This window comes from Scomber japonicus, chromosome 18 (genome assembly GCF_027409825.1).
Source record: "Scomber japonicus isolate fScoJap1 chromosome 18, fScoJap1.pri, whole genome shotgun sequence".
NCBI lineage: Eukaryota > Metazoa > Chordata > Actinopteri > Scombriformes > Scombridae > Scomber > Scomber japonicus.
The window spans coordinates 1,649,650-1,669,997 of NC_070595.1; the positions used below are offsets into that span (position 1 = coordinate 1,649,650).

The 20,348-nt window shown below is 40.7% G+C and overlaps 1 protein-coding gene across 1 annotated transcript in view; it reads right to left on the reverse strand.

The window, feature by feature from the left end:
- The window catches only part of LOC128379599 (junction plakoglobin-like), a 190,242-nt gene that overhangs the window by 66,999 nt on the left and 102,895 nt on the right, over positions 1-20,348 (reverse strand). The window contains exon 2 of the mRNA XM_053339286.1: positions 3,619-3,673. Coding sequence (XP_053195261.1) covers positions 3,619-3,634 — 16 coding nt within the window. The 5' untranslated portion in view covers positions 3,635-3,673. The remainder of the gene's footprint in view (positions 1-3,618; positions 3,674-20,348) is intronic.

The following is a 20,348-nucleotide window of genomic DNA, read 5'->3' on the forward strand; positions in this document are numbered from 1 at the left end:
TAGCGACTTTTTTCCTCAAAAGCGACTAGCGACTAATCTAGCGACTTTTTCTGGTGTTATTGGAGACTCAGAAGTGAAAGCACGTATCGTTACTGTCCTCAACGAGTAGGGGGTGCTGCCGTGAGCCCCTCCCCCATCCCAAAGCACTCACAGGCGGTCAGGTTCACAGTAGCCTCACACAGCTGCAGTCAGAGCAGAGAGGAGACCCACACCACTCCACATCCACCCTGCATACCAGTCTTTTGATTAAATTTGATATTCTAACATTTAACAATAAAGATCAAAATTGATTTACATTTTAAAAAACAAACAAACCAAGAATCAACATAAGAAAGCTCATTTGTAGTTTTTAACATATTTAGGGTTTTTTAACTCACTTTTTGTCTCCCCCACAGTGTCCAATACAATAACATGCAAATGATAATTATGCAAATTAGGCGATGACGTCATTTAGCGACTTTTAGGACAGCCTATAGCTACTTTCCTTACTGAGGAGTTGGCAACACTGGTTTAACTGTGCTGTTGCATTTCTTACATTGGTGCATGGTCTGTGATCCCAAAAAATTGATGCAGAAGTCAGGGATATATTAAGCATTGTTTATTCATGGAGAAACTGTGTGTGCATCAGCACCATCACAAACTGTCTGTTCCCTGTAGGGAAGGTCCGGGGGAATGTTTAGAAGTGACTTCATTTTATCCAAAGCATATGCCTTCTCTTTCACAGCAGAGATCCAGATATCCTCTCATATGCACTCATGAGACAACATAATGCACACTTATGGGAGCTGATGACATTCCTCTACGGTCGATCACACAGAATAAATTAAGCTCTACTGATCATTTTGTCGGACAACTTAGTGATCATAAAATAGATATTTGATGGATGTCTCAGTCAGCAGTGCAAGAGTTTAGACCTTAAAGAAAATGACTTGTAAATCTAACTATTTTATGTGGACTAAGAGGCATCAAACTAGAACACATAATGGGAAATCAATAGAATCCTTGGCAGCAGACATACTTCTAACTGTGGACTAATGCTGAAAAGTGATGTTACGGCCCTAGGCCGTTTTGCATGGTTTCTCCCCTTCCTCTTTGTGTGTGTGTTCCGCTCCGAGGTTTACAGTGGACCAGTGTGGCAGATCCTGGAAGGCTGGTGTATGAGGCTGATTGGTGCAGCGCTTCTCCCAATCACCGAGTGACAGCTTTAAAAGCCTGGCGTGCCCTCCAGACGCCGGCAGACACCTCAGCAGTAGTAGTAGTAGTAGTAGTAGTTCGAATAGTAGCATGTGTTTTGGTTACCCAGATTTGGGCCAGGGTAAGAATAGTTTCTTTCTTTCTTATTTGTGTCACTTTGTTTTCTTGTTAGGTTTAGGGGTGCTGATTACTTGTATTTCTGTTTGGTATAGCGCTAGTGTAGTTAGCTAGGTTTTTGGTTTAGGCATATTTGATTTGTTGTTTATTATTCTCTAAATACATGAGACAGTTAGCTCCATTTTTATTTGTAAGGAGTCCTCTTTTTGTTATATTTTGTTATTGATTTATCAGCACCTGGTGGCCCTTTTCTGTTGGTTTTGGTATTAATTTCCACGTTGTCATAATTTATTATAATAAATACCTCTTTTATTTTACAACCATTTCCCATCGGTTGTGTGTGTTACTTTCCCTTTTCCCCATCGAGCTGGGTTCGTAACAGTGAAATAACACATTTTAAGTTTAATAAAGTAGATGTTAAATAGATGACTGAGAAATTATTCAGAATTATTGCTGCCACCATGTCAAAAAGATGTATTCAGTTACAGAAATGTTTCTCATTTTAACGAAATACTTTTCATATCATAACGTGATATACTTTTTATATATCACATTATTCACATTATAAGTGTATTATCATTAGATGAATCATTGGTATCTATTGGCCCATAACACCTTAGAAACACATTATCTAATGATATAACTACTCTGGATGGCATTACTCTGGCCTCCAGCACAAGGTTATTATAGTTTTGAAATTTTCTTTAGTTTTTATTTTTATTTAGTTTTTCAGCTTGCTTTTTTAATTCAGTTTAGTTTTAGTTAGTTCAACAAGTGATTTAGTAGTTTTAGTTTCGTTTTTATTTTGAGGAATTGACTAGTTTCAGTTTAGTTTTTATTTAGTTTTAGATTTTCAAGTATTAAGGGCCTTGACTTGTAGAAGAAGAAGGATGAAAGAATGAGTGACACCAAATATGGTTTATCAAGTCCTTTTTAATTTCATTATTTAACCATGAAGATGAACTTTCAGATTTGTGGGATTTTTCCTTTTTAGTTGCATCCCACAAATGTTCCCATCAGTCCTCATCACATTTACTCTCATCTATCAGTAGGTCGTACTCCAAGTAGTCCCATATTGGGCTGTGGCATTTTCGTCCTGCAACTTTAACCATTTCTAGCTAATCATAAAATGCCTGCTAAGCACCTTCTTCTTGCAGTATGCAGCAGATGATATCCGCTATGCTGCCCCCCTCTGGAGGGGTTAGGGTTAGCAGCATAGCGGCTGCTGCAGGACAGGCAGTAATCGAGGGGGAAAATGAAACGACAACGAAAACAAAGCTGAATTTATCTGCAATTCAGTTTCGTTTTAGTTAGTTTTACATTGTTCATTGTAGTTTTTATTTAGATTTTGTTTGTTTTTTTAATTGTAGTTTTTATTTTAATTTCAGTTAACTCAATTATTTTTTCATTATTAGTTTTAGTTTTAGTCATAGTTTTCATTAACTATAATAACCCTGCTCCAGCACCACTGTGAGTAACCTAGGAGTTATATTTGGATATGGATCAGCATATGTATTTTCTTTTTGATAAAGCTTATAGTTAGTGTCAGCCAGGTTTGTCTTGGACCAGCTCCTAGTCATGCTGCTATAGGCCTAGACTGCCAGGAGACTTCCCATGATGCATTGAGCTTCTCTCTCCTCCTCTCTTTCTGTTCATATCCATTTACTATGTATGCATTTCACTATCTTAACTTCTTCCCTGTAGTGTTGGTGCTCTTTCGCCTCACAGGTGGATGCAGAGGCCCAGTGCCATGGACATCCAGGTCCTGATAGACGGCCATGCGTGCTGCTGTTATCATCAACTCATATTCCTGTTATTTTCAATATTGTTGTTAAAGTGCCTCTCTCTATAAATATCCTCTCTCCCCCTTTCTCCCTCCTCTCCTTCTCTGTGATTGTGCATGCATCTTTTGGAACTAAGACCATTGTGATTTCTTGCTGATTGCACTTATATTGTTGGAAAAATCCCTTGACAGGGGCATGCACATAATTCCTCTGTTACAAATAATTAGTGCTCATGCCTGTAAGAAGTTTGCACAGCATTTGAAGAGAGAAAATAAATCACAACTTGCATTGTTCTATAGTCCATAAAAGCCTTGTAAATGCTATTGTTCCTGATAAATACAAGCATGAATGAGAAGCATGTTTGTTCCATGACAAGGAAACTTGTCGTATTTGCTCAAAACAGCATTTTATTCTTTCTTATGTTCTCTATTTTTTTTCTACTTGAAATAAATGAATATACTTTAAGCCTCACTGCACACAGATGTAAAATCACACATGCCTAATGTGGTGACTGAGTACTTACTTTGCATGGACATCATTTCCGTCCACTGATACCACTGCCTTCACTGACCTCTAACCTGTGGAGAAACACAGGAAACAGGATGGCAAACAAAATTCAAGTTAATCCTTTAGTGGAAGATTAAGACTCTAATCACAATATCCTGCAAAGCATGTTAAGGAATTAGTTATTCTCAAAATCCTCCAAGATCTCAGTCACTGATACATTTGCTTTTACAGGGATCAAACTTGTGACCTTCCAGTCAACTGTTTGCCTTGTTGAAGTCTACAGAACTGACTATGATCATTACTGGAGTGTGATTAATGCACACTATATAATGTGCAGATTTATCAATGTGGCTGTTAATGAATTACCATATTGGTAGGTGTGTTTTATTGATTGCCTTATGATATACAATATGCTGACATCATTAAGAAAATTATTATTTTTGTTCATTCAACTATTTTGTGAACCACAAATACTTCAGAAATTTGAACTTGAAATTGAACTTTGAGTCACAGGGAGGCAGATGCTCGAACAGTGTCGTAAACTCAGAAAACTGAAAAATGACAGCCAGAATAACAGCTCACATATGGATAGAGAAGAACAGACAGGGAACACAGAAAATACTTGAAAAAAGGACAGGAGTTCAGCTCCTACCAGGGTATTTTAACAATACATTAGTCCATCTGAAGCCACTGTATCAGGTCACAGGTGGGCTCCTGCGGCTGTTGTAACTCTCTCTGTTTTTATTTTTTTTTTACTTCTATCACATTTAGTTAAGGCTGGTGTCCAGACTCCATTGCGTAATCCCAAATCAGAAGAAACTAAAAAATGTTAACCATTTTCCTTGATATTATATGATTAGTCATCAAAAGGGCTGCAGCTATCTATTGCTTTAGATTAGCTGGCTTCCTATACTGTGTATAGCCATCAGATAAGACAGGTGGTCAATGTTAATTTAATTAGCAAGGAGACACATAATGCAGAAACCCTACATTTCATTTTCTGCCTCATTTCTACTGTTTAAGTCAACTGCTGCCGTCTCCATCTGCCAAAAATGTGATGTAATTGAGAGTGCATATCTAATGTGGACTGATAATGTTGTCAGATAAGGTGTGTCCACTATGCTGGGGAGATCTGAAGACACATTTAAACTTACAGTGCAAACACACACACACACACACACCACTACTAACACTACACATTGTATGACTGTAAGGGAGACCACAGCAGAGGTTGGATGTCAGATCTTTTCACAGCCAGAGGAAGCATTGTAGCATGACCTTTTTTTTTTTTTTTTTTTGCAAAGATATGACATTTTAAAGTTTCATGTTTTTTGGGCAGTTGGCAGCATGGGACAGGCAGAAGGTGAACTTGTTAGCAAACAGTTGCCTGTTTGCATGTCTTCAACTGCTCAGGGAAATATCAGGCTGTTTAGCCACCATATTCTCCACTATGTTCCCTACCTAGTTCACTACTTTTGTCTGCATGCTGTTTGGTGCTGAGCAGGTAGTGTACAGTTTGCTCACTGTTGCTGAAAACCAGGTTGATGAGAGTGAGAGATGTTGTTATGGCCTGAAAAACTAAATAATAAGCTAAAAGAGGCTGAACATTCCTTAGAGCTGAGGGGAAGAGTGAAAGTGAAGTTAAAGTTTCGCCTGAAAACCAATTTATCAATTTAGCAGACTGTACACCACACCAATGCAATTATACAACATGGGCTTGGCAGATTTTGACAATTAGATGGAGTATACAATGCTACACAATATCAGAATTACAAATTCATAAACTTATTTTTGAGAGAGAAACTTTTCAACTCCACATTATGTCAATGAGTGTCCTCGAAAAAGGATTTGTGTGTGTGTGTGTGTGTGTGTGTGTGTGTGTGTGTAAGTTGCATTGCTTTAGTTTCTTTTTTTTACCCTTTTCTCTGGTACAGTTTCCCCCATGTATAACTCCTTCCATCCCTCATATTTTATTAGTAAATATAATTTAATATTGATTACTTTACTATTAAAGGTAATACTGCTTAATGTGTCAAGGTTGAACACATTTACATAGATGGCTGAGAGACACATAAAATTGAGAGAATAAATAAAAATCGAATGGAGATGATGATTTTAATGTTAATATGCTATAATACACATATCATACTTTAAGACATCTTCTCATTCTCTGATCTGATCCTGATTTAATTTGTCCATCCAAACTCAACAAGGACCATCACAGTTACAAAACTCAAAAAAGAATATATCGAGTACAGTTATACAGGACAGAAGCATTATAGTAGTATTTTTTACCTTTAGCCTTTGTTTTGCTGCATTTGACTTTACTTCCACAATGTTTGTTTGTCTCACAGACTTCACTGCTGTATGAGTAAAAATATGATGAAAGTATTCAAGTGAAATGCCTTTCCTTTCACATAGTAACCAGGTTTTATAGCTGTGGTCTGCAATCTAATATGACATTTTCTGGAGAAGAATTCTGAAATATGTCATTGGAGACTGTCCTCAAGGTATCAAGCTAATAATGTGATGTTAAATCTGTTTTTGAGCTGTTAAAGAGTAGCCAGGAGACCAGAGCTATTAAGTGCCAAGTGTGTAAGCTGATTGCTCAGTTGCATCCATTAGGCTGATGATACCTGCTTGTAGGATATAACTCGTGTAAGCTAATAAAAAGCAAGTCACACAGTCCTGGATTCTGTTGATTACACTTCACTTCATCACTTCATCCAGACAAGCTGGCTCTGTCAGCTGGGCTTAATCTCAGCCTTGTCTGGTGAAATGTCAGTTGAAATAAACTGTATTGAATCATGGAGTGTGTCACCAAAGTTTGCTGGCTTTTTTTGTGAAACAATTATTGACTGTAACCCTAATATCACATACTACACAACAGAAGAAGATAGTGCAGCAGAGTTGTCAACATGTGGAATATACATGACCTCACCCTCTCCCAGCTTTTATTCTCACTTGATCTTTATCAGTCTGCATCTCATCGCGAGTCAGTGAATATCAAGGTATCTTATGTGCTGTCATCAGATGCAGCTCAACCAGCTGGTATACTGTACTGTACTGGATTTTGTTTATGTTATGTCTCATGTGCAATCATATAAGCACACACAGCCATTATGATGCTCTTAGTGGCAGGGTAAATCCCCACCAGGCATAGAGACATGTGAGGGGCTCTTGGCAGGAAAGATGAGACACTGACCTTTCACCAGCTGTGGCCTCTGGCTCACTAGATAAGTGAGCTCTGTAGAGTTTGATATGCTTCACAACATTGACATTTGTATAATTGTGGGCGGACCCCTACGCCGTAACCTCCAAAAAATCCTAACTACGCGTCTTGGCAACGCGGACCGCAAGGGCTGTGGTTGGTCCGGTCAAAGCGTCAGTTCCTTTCCTTATTTATTAATTATGAACAAAAGGTATGTGTTTTTTGTTATTAGAGCACATAGCGCAATGCTACATGCTACTGTGACCGGAAGATAAACAAGGATACAGATAGACACTCCTCTGAAACCACAGACACACACACACACAGTCACACCCCCAAGCAACACGTTCCCTCGACACGGAACTTCGAAAGGACAACAACGGCATTGCTCGGCCGGCGTAGCAACAGTGTTGCTCCGACGCAGAAGTATAAACAAAGTCCTTCTAAGGCAAGTCGTCTCACTCGGCGGCAAAATTGGCAACGCCTCCGGGCAGCTATTTGGCCATAGGAAGACCAACCGGCTATCTAAATGAATAGGGAGAGAGCTGTATCTCCATTTTCCGAGGTCTAAGGGACATAAAAAACATATGTTTTGAAATCACGATGAAAATCAAACTATAATCGCTGAAAGGGTTTGATGGTTTGGTATCAAATTAACGTTTTAAAAGCCTTTTTCCTTACAGGCATCTTGGACTGCGCATGCGCAATACTTCACGACAGTCTTCATTTACGGCAGGCACTGACAGTAAGACGTCATCTTACGCTCACAGCAGAGACAGGAGTTGCTCACAGTCAACTTTCCCAGATCATGCCACAATTTTGGATAAAGCATTACAAAATATATGTACACAAAGTAGTATAAACTGCTGATCATGTGTTTTAAAATGTCGCTGTTGAAAATGACTTCCAAGTGTCGCAAAAACGTGACCGCGTTGGACCAGCAAAATGATTGGAGCAACGGCACCAGAAGAGGCGGGACATGTGCAAACACCGGCCATCTTGGCGTTACGTAGTTTCCCTATGCATTTCAATGGGAGTGATATGTCTCATCTTATTATAATGTCTCTGGTATAAATCAGCCTTCTCTCAGCGGTTAGCTCGCCGGCTAATTCAGCTAACTGGCTGACTGTAGACTGTAGTAGTAGTAGTGTGTGCTGAATGTATTTATACCTCTACAGCAGCAGGGGTGGGTTTATGCTAATCAGACCCGCCCACTAAATCCTGAACACAGAAATCTTGAAACACAGTTTGTGAAGCCTAGCTCCACAATTCAAATCTAAATGGTTGAAATGTTTTTTACACCTTTTTTAGAAAGACATGTATGACCTATTTAATGTGTTTAGAGGTCTTTAATGTATCTTCCCAGCACCTTACTCAACAAGTCTCCATTTTACAGTTACCCTTGGTTGCAGTCTACTGTGAAGCCTCCTGAGCATGCTGTCAGTATGGTATAAATGTGCTTTGCGCCTACTTAGGTTAGTTTGAATCCCTGCCTAATTAAAAATGGAGCAGACTCTGTAGGATACATGAGGTGTTGAAATGTCATGGAAGGTTTTATCACTTGAGTGTTCCCTCTTTGGTGTTTAAACACTCTGAAGGTAAGTACTGTACGTATGAAAGAGAGAGGAAAGGAGAACAAGGGAGAGAGAATAATGAGAAGAGAACAGGTTAGTGAGGGAACTGATAATGAACTGAAGGACAGTGAAGAAATAAGGGTAGAGACAAAGTGAAAGGCAGAAGGAAAAGATTTTCTGTGTTGTACCTGGGGTAGTGTATGACACAGAAGTCACTATGTTACACTATTTTGTAAAAATGTTCTCCTTTCCCCTGCAACAGTAAAACAAATGCCTAATTCATTAGCAAACAAATTCCTCTGGTTCAGAGTTTGCTTCTGTATCTGTTCAAATTACTGAGCTTTTTTTTTTTTTACTGAATTTAAAATAATAAAAGTTACAGTGACATTTTTCAACTGTAACATACTGTAATATATTCAAGTATTTATTATCTCCACACCATTCATCCTGCGCTACAGCAAAGCAGGTAGCAGGTGTTTTTGGTCCCAATCCCAATCAGAATTCTTTAATAAAGGGTATCTACAGATACCAAGCCAAAACCAGTAATTATATGTGACTCATTGAAATAGCAACTGTTGCTCTAAATCTTTTGGAATGGCCCTTTATATTAATGCCATGACATGCAGTTCACTACAGGGGAAAATGGAGGGAAAGCATCATTTCCAGTAAGGTACAGTATGTCCTTAAAATGTAGGTTTGTTAGTGGTCATTCTTGCTGCTGTTTAAGCAACTACTGTGCTTTTAACAGACATCCCAACCTGCAAAAAGTCATTTCAGGGAGGTCAGTTCCGGGCAGTTACACTTAGTGACGGTCAAGGGGGTCGGTCTAATAAGCGGCAACACAGAGCTATCAGGAAGTTGTTTTAGGGCTGTTCTAAGCATATCTTATTATATAGCAGCAAAGCCATGTTAAATAGTCTAAGCAGTGATGTTATTGTAAGCATGCGCAGAATAAACGGTCAGTGTGTGAGTTCCCAGACCAAACAGACGATGGCAGTCTGTCCTTTTTCTCCCGTATATATTAGCCATTAACAAGTACGAGCTATCACTTTGGTGACTGTGATAACCATAGACTGCTGCAGAAATTAGTAATGCTACAGGTTATGGGCCCAGTCATGCACGCCAAAGATGGTTCAGACTTTTATTCGACGGTGATGAGAAAAATTATAAACTCTGGGAAACGAGTTTCCTCGTGTACATGGAGTTGCGTGGCCTCAGAGTAGTTATCCTGGAGGACCCGCGGATAGATGAGGAAGATGAAGCAGCTCTCGCGGAAGATGAATCCAAAAACTGAGAGGCATATGCAGAGCTAGTGCAATGCCTGGACAATAAGAGTTTGTCACTGGTAATGAGGGAAGCTAAACGTGATGTAAGAAGAGCACTGGAGATTCTTCGCGAGTACTATGCTGGAAAGGACAAACCCCGTTGTGAGTTTGTATTGTGAACTTTCCTCGATCACTGATGATATTATTCGAGCAGAGACTATATTCACATCATTGAGACGAGCAGACGAACATATTAGTGATGGGCTTCAAATTGCCATGGTAGTAAAGGGGCTACCTGATTCATACAAGCCATTCATCGTGCACATCACCCAGACAAATGACATTGTAACGTTCGGCAAGCTTAAAACAAAACTGCGAAGTTATGAGAGCACTGAAAAATATGGGAAGAGTGACGTGAATGTAGAAGAAGACAACGTGTCTAGTCTAGCGGGGCAATGTGGTCTCGAGGAAGAGGGAGAGGAAAGAAAATTAACCTGGCTGATGTCGAGTGTTACACATGCGGGAAAAAGGGACACATGGCCAGGGCATGTCCTGATGAATCCCAGGCGAGAAGAGAGGAATGAAGATGGGACACACCACAGCGAGGAAGGGGACGCGGTCAAGGACGAGGCCATGACCATGTGAAGAAAGCTGATGAAGAGACGGAGGTAGAGCCTACATCTTTCTGCTTCTTTAACGCGAGTGACTGTCCTACACAAAGAGGAAACAAGAAGGGTCTCATGGTCGACTGCGGTGCGACAACACACATGATCAACGACGCCACAAAGTTTAAAACAGTTGACAAGAGTTGCAGACCCGAGGACTACAAGATCGAGCTTGCTGACGGGACTAAGGTGAGCGGGATGGCGGAGATGAGGGGAAACGCCGAAGTCTACTTGCTGGATAGCGAGGGACGACAAGTGAAAACGAGGCTCAAGCAAGCACTCTACATCCCATTATTTCCACGAAACCTCTTTTCAGTCAAAGCAGCGACAGCCAACGGAGCCAAGGTCCACTTCAAGGACGGTGATAACTGGCTGTTTCATAAGGATGGTACCAAGTTCAAAATAGATGTGTATGGCAGGCTGTATTACCTTAGCACAGTAGAAGATGAAAATGTTGATGAAATGTACGGTTATCATGACATTTAAATGTGGCATAGAATACTTGGTCACTGCAATTTTGATGATGTTGCAAAATTAAAGAAGGTGGTTGAAGGGATGTCTATAAAAGGGAAACATGATAAGTCCAATCAAAACTGTGAAATATGCACACGGCAAGTTCACACAAAGCAGAAATAGACAAGCAGACACTAAAGCTACAACTGTACTAGAGCTAGTGCACACAGACCTATGCGGTCCTATAGAACCATCAGAAAAAGATGGATACAGGTATGCGATAGCCTTCACTGATGATTACAGTGGGATGATTTTTCCATACTTTATCAAAACAGAGAATGACACGAAAAAAGCTACAGAAAAATTCATAGCATACGTAGCTCCATATGGAAAGATAAAGTGCATAAGGTCTGATAACGGGACCGAGTTTACCAGGCAGGAGTTCCAGTTTTTACTTAGGAGTAATGGGATAAGACACAAGACCAATGAACCCTACTCACCTCATCAGAACGGAACTGCCGAAAGAGGTTGGAGATCCTTATTCGAGATGTCACGATGCATGCTTTTAGAGAGTAACCTCTCAAAGCAATTATGGACATATGCTGTACAGACAGCAGCTCAAATCCGCAACAGGTGCTACAGTAAGCGGCTAGAGCAGACACCTTACCGTGTGTTCACAGGAAAAACACCTAACCTATCTAATATGAAGATATTTGGCTCAGAATGCTACGTATATCAGCGGGATAAGAAAAAGCTGGATTCTAGGTGCAAAAAGGGGATCTTTGTAGGCTATGACAAATATAGTCCAGCATATAACGTGTATTATCCTGAGACAGGAAAAGTCCTAAAACATAGACTGGTGAAATTCGTCATCAAAGGTAGCGCAGATAGCTAGACTCAGACCGACTATGACATGGGGGACGACACTGAGAGTTATGAGGATACACCACAGAAGGTAGTCAACCAGGGTCAGGGACAGCCTAAGGAAAGTAAAGAGTCCAGTGTTGGGGAGACTGATGAGGCAGGTCCGACCCAGACAGATAGTACTCAGAGAGAACAGGAAGAAAGGAAGTATCCTACAAGGCAGAGAAAATCTCCAGAATATTTAAAAGGAGTACCAGTGTAAAGCTGAGTGTAATAATGACGAAAGTGAAAATGTAGATTCTTTCTACAGAGTGGCTTATAGTGTACCCAAAACATTTAGTGAGGCTATGGACTCTAAGAAATCAAAAATGTGGACTGACGCGATGAAAGGGGAGATGAACTCTTTGACAGAGAATGAGACTTTCACTCTGACCCCACTGCCAAGGGGAAAACAAGCAGTGGGAGGTTGCTGGGTATATTCAGTGAAAGACAGCCCAGATGGGTTTGAGACTTTTAAAGCCAGATATGTTGCAAAGGGGTATGGTCAAGTGGAAGGGATTGACTATAAAGAGACCTTTTCACCGACAGCCAGCATGACCTCTGTCCAAGCGTTGATGCAGGTGGCTGTACAGGAGGATCTTACCCTACACCAAATGGATGTAAAGACTGCTTACCTCCATGCTCCTATGAACTGTGAGGTACATATGGAGCAACCGGAAGGTTTTGAGATCAAGTCAAAAACAGGAGAACACTTAGTGTGCAAACTCAACAAATCATTGTATGGTTTGAAACAGTCCGGGCGTAACTGGAACATGTTACTGCATGATCACCTTACAAAGAATGGTTATGTACAAAATGATGCTGATCATTGTGTCTACAGCAGAGAATCTGACAATGAGAAAGTGATTCTGTTAGTATGGGTAGATGACTTAATCATAGCGGCGAGTAACAACACCTTACTCAGTGATGCAAAAGAAATGTTGAGGAGAAGGTTTAAGATGAAAGATATGGCTCCACTTAAACACTTCCTGGGCATTGACTTTAGACAGAGTGAGGGAGAGACACATAGAGAAGATGTTAGCGAAATTTGGAATGTCCGAATGCAAACCAAGACTGACCCCATGTGAGCAAAAGTTAAACTTTAACAGTGAGGGTGAAGTTATTGACTTCAGGATATAGAGAAATAGAAGGTAGCTTAATATACATAATGACATGTACCAGACCTGACCTGAGCTGGGTTGTTAGTAAACTATCACAACACCTAGCAGAACCTAAGCAGCAGCATTGGGTTGCAGCAAAACACCTACTGAGGTACTTAAAGGGTACTGTAGATCAAGAACTACACTTCAGGAAATGTGAGGAAAGCCTACAGCTTGAGGGATGTAGTGACGCTGATTCGTCAGCTGATACAAATGACAGGGGGAGCACAACTGGATACTGTTTCAGCTTAACTGAGAATGGACCAGTTATATCATGGAAGAGTAGGAAACAGCCAATGGTGGCACTATCAACCTGTGAAGCTGAGTATATGGCTCTAGCAGCCACTACTCAAAAGAGTATGTACCTTGTACAACTACTTAAAGCGATAGATAGTAGTAACCAGCATGTACCAGTCAAGATATATGAGGACAACCAGGAGGCGATAGCTTTATCAAAGAACCCAGTATGCAGACAGAGAAGCAAACATGTGGATATAAAATATCACTTTGTGCGGTCTGTACACGCAAAAGGGAATATATCTATAGAGTACTGCACAACTGCAGACATGGTAGCTGATGTACTTACCAAACCAGTGTCAAAGGCTAAGTTTGACAGGTTCAAGGGGTAAGATGTGAACTGGCAGAAAATGTTCTTGAAGGTTTTTTTTACGGTCAGTATGTCAAATGTTTTATTTTGAAATTATGTATTTTTGTTTTTTGTTTACCACTAGAGAGAGCTATAAACATGTCTTTGAGTGGGAGTGTTAAGCATATCTTATTATATAGTAGCAAAGCCATGTTAAATAGTCTAAGCAGTGATGTCATGTGCCTGCATGTGTCAGTCTGTTCTGCTCTACTCCTGCTGCTGGTAACTTTCCATTCACCACACCCCTGCTCTACTCCTGCTAATCAGCCACACCCTCCTCATCACAAGAATGCGCACAATAATGTTACTGTAAGCATGCGCAGAATAAACGGTCAGTGCGTGAGTTCCCAGACCAAACAGACGATGGCGGCCTGTCCTTTTTCTCCCGTGTATATTAGCCATTAGCAAGTACGAGCTACCACTTTGGTGACTGTGATAACGATAGACTGCTGCAGAAATGAGTAATGCTCTACTCTATGACACAATCATTCCTATACAAATTATTTTTTAAATAATTTACATGTCTTGTCAAGCAGTCTGCAGCTTGACCAGGCAGGAGTGCACTTTGGCTTGCTGATTAAGTAGCTAACTGATCATGCTCTCAATGGTTAGGAGCTCTGCCCTGAGCCAGGACAGTTCAGGTTCTATCACCATATCTACAGAGCGCACAGTCTCTCAACTCCTTTACCTTGTACTTCTGACAACCAGCAGACGTAATCCAGCAATTACAGAAGGTAAGCCATTAACTCAATTTAGCCACTAGCTCTGCTACCTATCAGCTCTGCTACCCGTTGGCTCTGCCAGCTGTACCATGGCGACCACACAGCAGCTGTCAGTGGCTCAAACTGACCAAACAAGTAATGTTCAACTGTGGAACAGTTAAAAAGACTAAAAAGTCATTAAAAACCACCTGGGTTCATTTCCTACATTCAGCAAGGAAATTTTTAAAATATCAAGAATAATAATTGGACTTTGGTGAGAAACAACCTTGCCGCCGGCTTTGGTGCAACACAAGTCTGGGGCCAGTATTGTATCTTGAAACAGTCAATAAAATTATTTTCATTACTTAATATTCATGTGAAAACCAATGCTATGAGATGGTAGTTTGCATAGGAAATAAAGGGGGGGATATTACCAGAAAAACCGACATATAGAAGAGTATTTGTGACAACATAAATTCTGTTAGTAAAACCAAAAATATTCCACTCCAAAAATATTAACACAGGTGGAAAACATCCGTCCTGTCATTGTGCCTCCGTCTCCTCCTCTCCACAGTAACAGCAGTCATCTGTGCTCAGTGTGCAGCAGGTTAATACTCTAATAATTTGGTAAATCACAATATGTGTGCTAAATAACATATTCATAACATAACATGTTCTCCTCCCTGTATTTTGCACCCCATATTGTATATACATAATGGCAAACGTACTAAATCAACAGCACATATTATCTTGTACAGTTGAAAGACCCAAACCTCAGTGTGCTGCATTAGTAGATCAGCTTGCACAATTTTTGCAGGCGATTTCAAGTTTGCACACGTTTTTACACACGCAGACCTTTAATAGCCCTATGTTTCTTAATGAGACTATAGTACTCATACTATAATAAATACGCAGGAACAAGAGATACAATTAAAAATTGTAGACCAAGAAAGAATTCAGGATTCAGTAAATGCACTAAAATGCAAAGGTTTTGCGGTTACCCCAAAACCCACTCAAGTTTCAGAGTTGGGTCCCTTTCGCTTTGGTTTGCTAGTTGGTCCAGTTGCTCTCATATCTGTTCATCTTTTGATCATCATTCTCATGTTCTTTATGGTTTTAATGTCTGTATCTATGTCACATTTCAAAAAATTTCAAAAACAACAAGCTGTTTCCATGGCTGAGTATGTAATAATTGATTGCCATGAGATGCAGGTCTTTGGAGACTGTGAAATCTGTGGAATAGTTTTTCAGCTATATTAAAAATCTATGAGTAAGATGTGTGGAGCATGGAAGGAAATGTGTTCTGTAGACAGAAATAAGAGACCGGCCACTGTGACTGACAAGTTGACAGCTTAAATGGTTGTTCTGCTTCAGTAATATGCATGAAATGTGTGTGGGTGTGAAAAAGACTGCATGTGTTCTCTGTATGTGGGCATGTGTCCATGTATGATTGCTGAATGTGTGTATGCACCAGCATATGTGATCTTGTGTCTTTGATGTGTGTGTGTGTGCGTGTGTACTTAAAATATGGTTCCTGTCAGAATAAGCTTTCAAAAAGAAAGCACAGGGGAATAGAGATGTTTTCCTTACACACACCAATAAACACACACACACACACACACTCATGAACAAAAATGCTTTTCTCTCTGTTTCGTAGTGTCTTTCCATTAGGCTGAGTACCAGCACTGTTCCTTACCAACAGCAACAGTGATCAGAACCCTGATGTAAGTGTGCAACCAAGTGTGTTTCTCAGTGATAGCAACAGCTATCCATGATAACATGTTGGAGGTTGGAGATTTGAGCTTTATTGTTTTAATTAGGGACCGAGCGCTGACCAGTGCGAAGCCCTATTGTATCTGTCAAGATTATCCTCTTCATTTTTCTGACAAAGTAACAGCCTTTTTGACCCCCTAAACGTGCCCTAAAAGTCACCAAAGTTGGCATGCAAGCCAGACCCGGCGAAAAATTTGATATTTTATGGTTTGCATAAATGGGCGTGCTAAAATGGCTCTCTAGCGCCCCCCGCAAAATCAATAAAATCGAGCCCCTCGCCACAGATTTGACATAGAGAAATGAAACTTGGTACACATGTTCATCATGTCAAGACGCACAAAAAAGTCTATGGGTTCCATGACGTCACTCCAACAGGAAGTCGGCCATTTTGAATCAAAATATTGATTTTCATGCCGATTTTGGCATCATATTTGAACGAACTAGTCCTAGAGATTTCATCCCATCCACTTCAAACTCACACAGAATCATCTTGAGACATTGGAGATGAAAAGTTATCAAAAGCTTTTTTGCCCGTCATTCCTGGTTGCCGTGGTGACGCAGCGAATTTCGATGCCTCGCCATGAAATTTCAAACCCTCATAACTTGACTCCACATGGTCTGAGCTTTTCCAAATTTCATATGCTTGTTCAGCGTCCTGGTCTGAACACATGTACAGTCTCATATTTAGTGACAGTCATAGCGCCATCTACTGGCAACAGGAAGTCACTTGCGTAATTTGTTCATTAATTACTCCCATAATCTTAAGTATTTCCACCTGAAATTGACTCAGCTGACACATAAGACCTTGGTGATGCTACATTCTGCAACTCATTACCCATCATCAAATACCGTTGCCATGACAACGCATTCAACGCCATGAAAATACGATTGCAGTTTTCGGGGGCAAAGGATGCCTCCACGGTAATGAAACTCAACACACACGTCTGGAGTGGGTTCATTTAACATCCTATATACTTCAATGGGATGGGCGTGACTAAATGGCTCAATAGTGCCCCCTGGAATATTTCTAAATTAAACCTCAGCCTTCCCGATTGACATAGAAGAATGAAATTCGGTAGGTTTATGTATCATCTCCAGGCGCACAAAAATGACATTTGGACCCATACCCTAAGTCCAACAGGAAGTCGGCCATCTTGGGAAAAATGCTCAATTGTGTTGAGTTTTTTTATCATTTCCAGGCATCATATTTGAACAAACTAGTCCTAGAGATTTCATCCCATCCACGTCAAATTCACACAGAATCATCTTGAGACATTGGAGATGAAAAGTTATCAAAAGCTTTTTCGTCCGTCATTCCTGGTTGCCATGGTGACGTGGCGAATTTCGATGTCTCGCCATGAAATTTCAAACCCTCATAACTTGACTCCACATGGTCTGAGCTTTTCCAAATTTAATATGCTTGTTCAGTGTCCCGGTCTGAACACATGTACAGTCTCATATTTAGTGACAGTCATAGCGCCACCTACTGGCAACAGGAAGTCACTTGCTTCATTCGTTCACTAATTACTCCCATAATCTTAAGTATTTGCACCTGAAATTGACTCAGCTGAGACATGAGACCTTGGTGATGCTACATTCTGCAGCTCATGACCCATCATCAAATGCCGTTGCCATGACAACACATTCAACGCCATGAAATACGATTACAGTTTTCAGGAGCCAAGGATGCCTCCACGGTAACGAAACTCAACACACACGTCTGGAGTGGGTTCATTTAACATCCTATATACTTCAATGGGATGGGCGTGGCTAAACAGCTTAATAGCGCCCCCTTGAATATTTCAAAATTGAACCTCAGCCTTCTTGATTGACATAGAAGAATGAAATTCGGTAGGTTTATGTATCATCTCCAGACGCACAAGAATGCCATTTGGACCCTTATCCTAAGTCCAACAGGAAGTCGGCCATCTTGGGAAAAATGCTCCATTTTGGTGAGTTTTTTGGTTATTTCCAGGCCTCATATTTTAACGAACTAGTCCTAGAGATTTCATCCCATCCTCTTCAAATTCAGACAGAATCATCTTGAGACATTGGAGATGAAAAGTTATCAAAAGCTTTTTCGCCCGTCATTCCTGGTTGCCGTGGTGACGTGGCGAATTTCGATGTCTCGCCATGAAATTTCAAACCCTCATAACTTGACTCCACATGGTCTAAGCTTTCCCAAATTTAATATACTTGTTCAGCGTCCTGGTCTGAACACATGTACAGTCTCATATTTAGTGACAGTCATAGCGCCACCTACATTCAACGCCATGAAACACGATTACAGTTTTCAGGGGCAAAGGATGCCTCCACGGTAACGAAAGTCAACACACACGTCTGGAGTGGGTTCATTTAACATCCTATATACTTCAATGGGATGGGCGTGACTAAACAGCTCAATAGCGCCCCCTGGAATATTTCAAAATTGAACCTCAGCCTTCCCGATTGACATAGAAGAATGAAATTCGGTAGGTTTATGTATCATCTCCAGATGCACAAAAACGCCATTTGGACCCATACCCTAAGTCCAACAGGAAGTCGGCCATCTTGGGAAAAATGCTCAATTGTGGTGAGTTTTTTGGTCATTTCCAGGCCACATTGTTTAACGAACTAGTCCTACAGATTTCATCCCATCCACTTCAAATTCACACACAATCATCTTGAGACATTGGAGATGAAAAGTTATCAAAAGATTCTTCCCCCTTCATTCCTGGTTGCCGTGGTGACGCGGTGAATTTCGATGTCTCGCCATCAAATTTCAAACCCTCATAACTTGACTCCACATGGTCTGAGCTTTTCCAAATTTCAGATGCTTGTTCAGCGTCCTGGTCTGAACACATGGACAGTCTCATATTTAGTGACAGTCATAGCGCCACCTACTGGCAACAGGAAGTCACTTGCGTCATTCTTTCACTAATTACTCCCATAATCTTAAGTATTTACACCTGAAATTAACTCAGCTAAGACATAACACCAGTTATCAAAATCTTTTTTATGACTTATTCCTGTTGGGCGTAGCTGTGCGGACAATTTCGATGCTTCGCCATGAAGCAGGAAGTCTTTATAACTCCTACAGACATTGTCCCATCTACACCAAATTCATCATGCATGTAGAGGGTCCCGCCCTGAACACGTCTATGCATCAATACTGTGTCAAATACACAGCGCCACCTACTGGTAACAGGAAGTCACTTGCGTCATTCTTTCACTAATTACTCCCATAATCTTAAGTATTTACACCTGAAATTGACTCAGCCAAGACATAACAAAAGTTATCAAAATATTTTTTATGACTGCTTCCTGTTGGGCGTAGCTGTGCCATTTGGACCCATACCCTAACACCAACAGGAAGTCGGCCATCTTGGGAAAAATGCTATATTTTGGTGAGTTTTTTGGTCCTTTCCAGGCCTCATATTTGAACGAACTAGTCCTAGGGATTTCCTCCCATCCACTTCAAATTCACACAGAGTCATCTTAAGACATTGGAGATGAAAAGTTATCAAAAGCTTTTTTATGACATCTTCCTGTTGGGCGTGGCTGTGCAAACAATTTCGATGCTTCGCCATGAAGCAGGAAGTCCTTATAACTCCTACAGACATTGTCCTGTCTACACCAAATTCATCACGCATGTACAGGGTCCCGCCCTGAACACATCTATGCATCAATACTGTGTCAAATACACAGCGCCACCTACTGGACACAGGAAGTCAGCCTCATATGACAAACATTATCCTATTTACATGAAATTTACAGGATGTGTTCTCCACATCACACACTGCAACATGACATGTAATTGGTGGGGGATCTCTAGCGCCACTTAGTGGACACATGCAATGTGACTTAGCCCCATCACACAATGTTCATTACAAGCCCGGGTACCAAGACGTCTACATGCCCGCTGTGTCTGCCATGTGACTGCAGCATGCACCGACATGCACGTACGGGGCGGTGCATGGGGGAGCGAGGGCCCGTTCATCACTGCTTGCAGTTTTAATTTCCATTGTTTCTCTCTAGAACCGCTTTCTCCTTTTTTTTCATTGCTTCTACTGGGAGTGTAAACGAACATGACTGCCACCCGGTGGACAGAATGAGTAATTCATCTTTTAAACTACTAAACAAACAAATGAATTATTACCTGTTATATTTAACTCTCTGTGTATGTTTTTAACTATATCAATAACTAAATGAATTTCTGTATCCAGGAACTAAAGATACAACCTGTTCATCCACATCCAGACGAGCCCTTTCATCACTTTCCCAGACACCTACCATCCCACAGTACACAATATAGACCAACATCTGGCTCCTGTTCATCCCCCAGCAGTCCACCCACCTTGTCCCTGTCCTCTTCCCCAATTACACTAATGCAATCGACCCTCACCCAATTCAGGT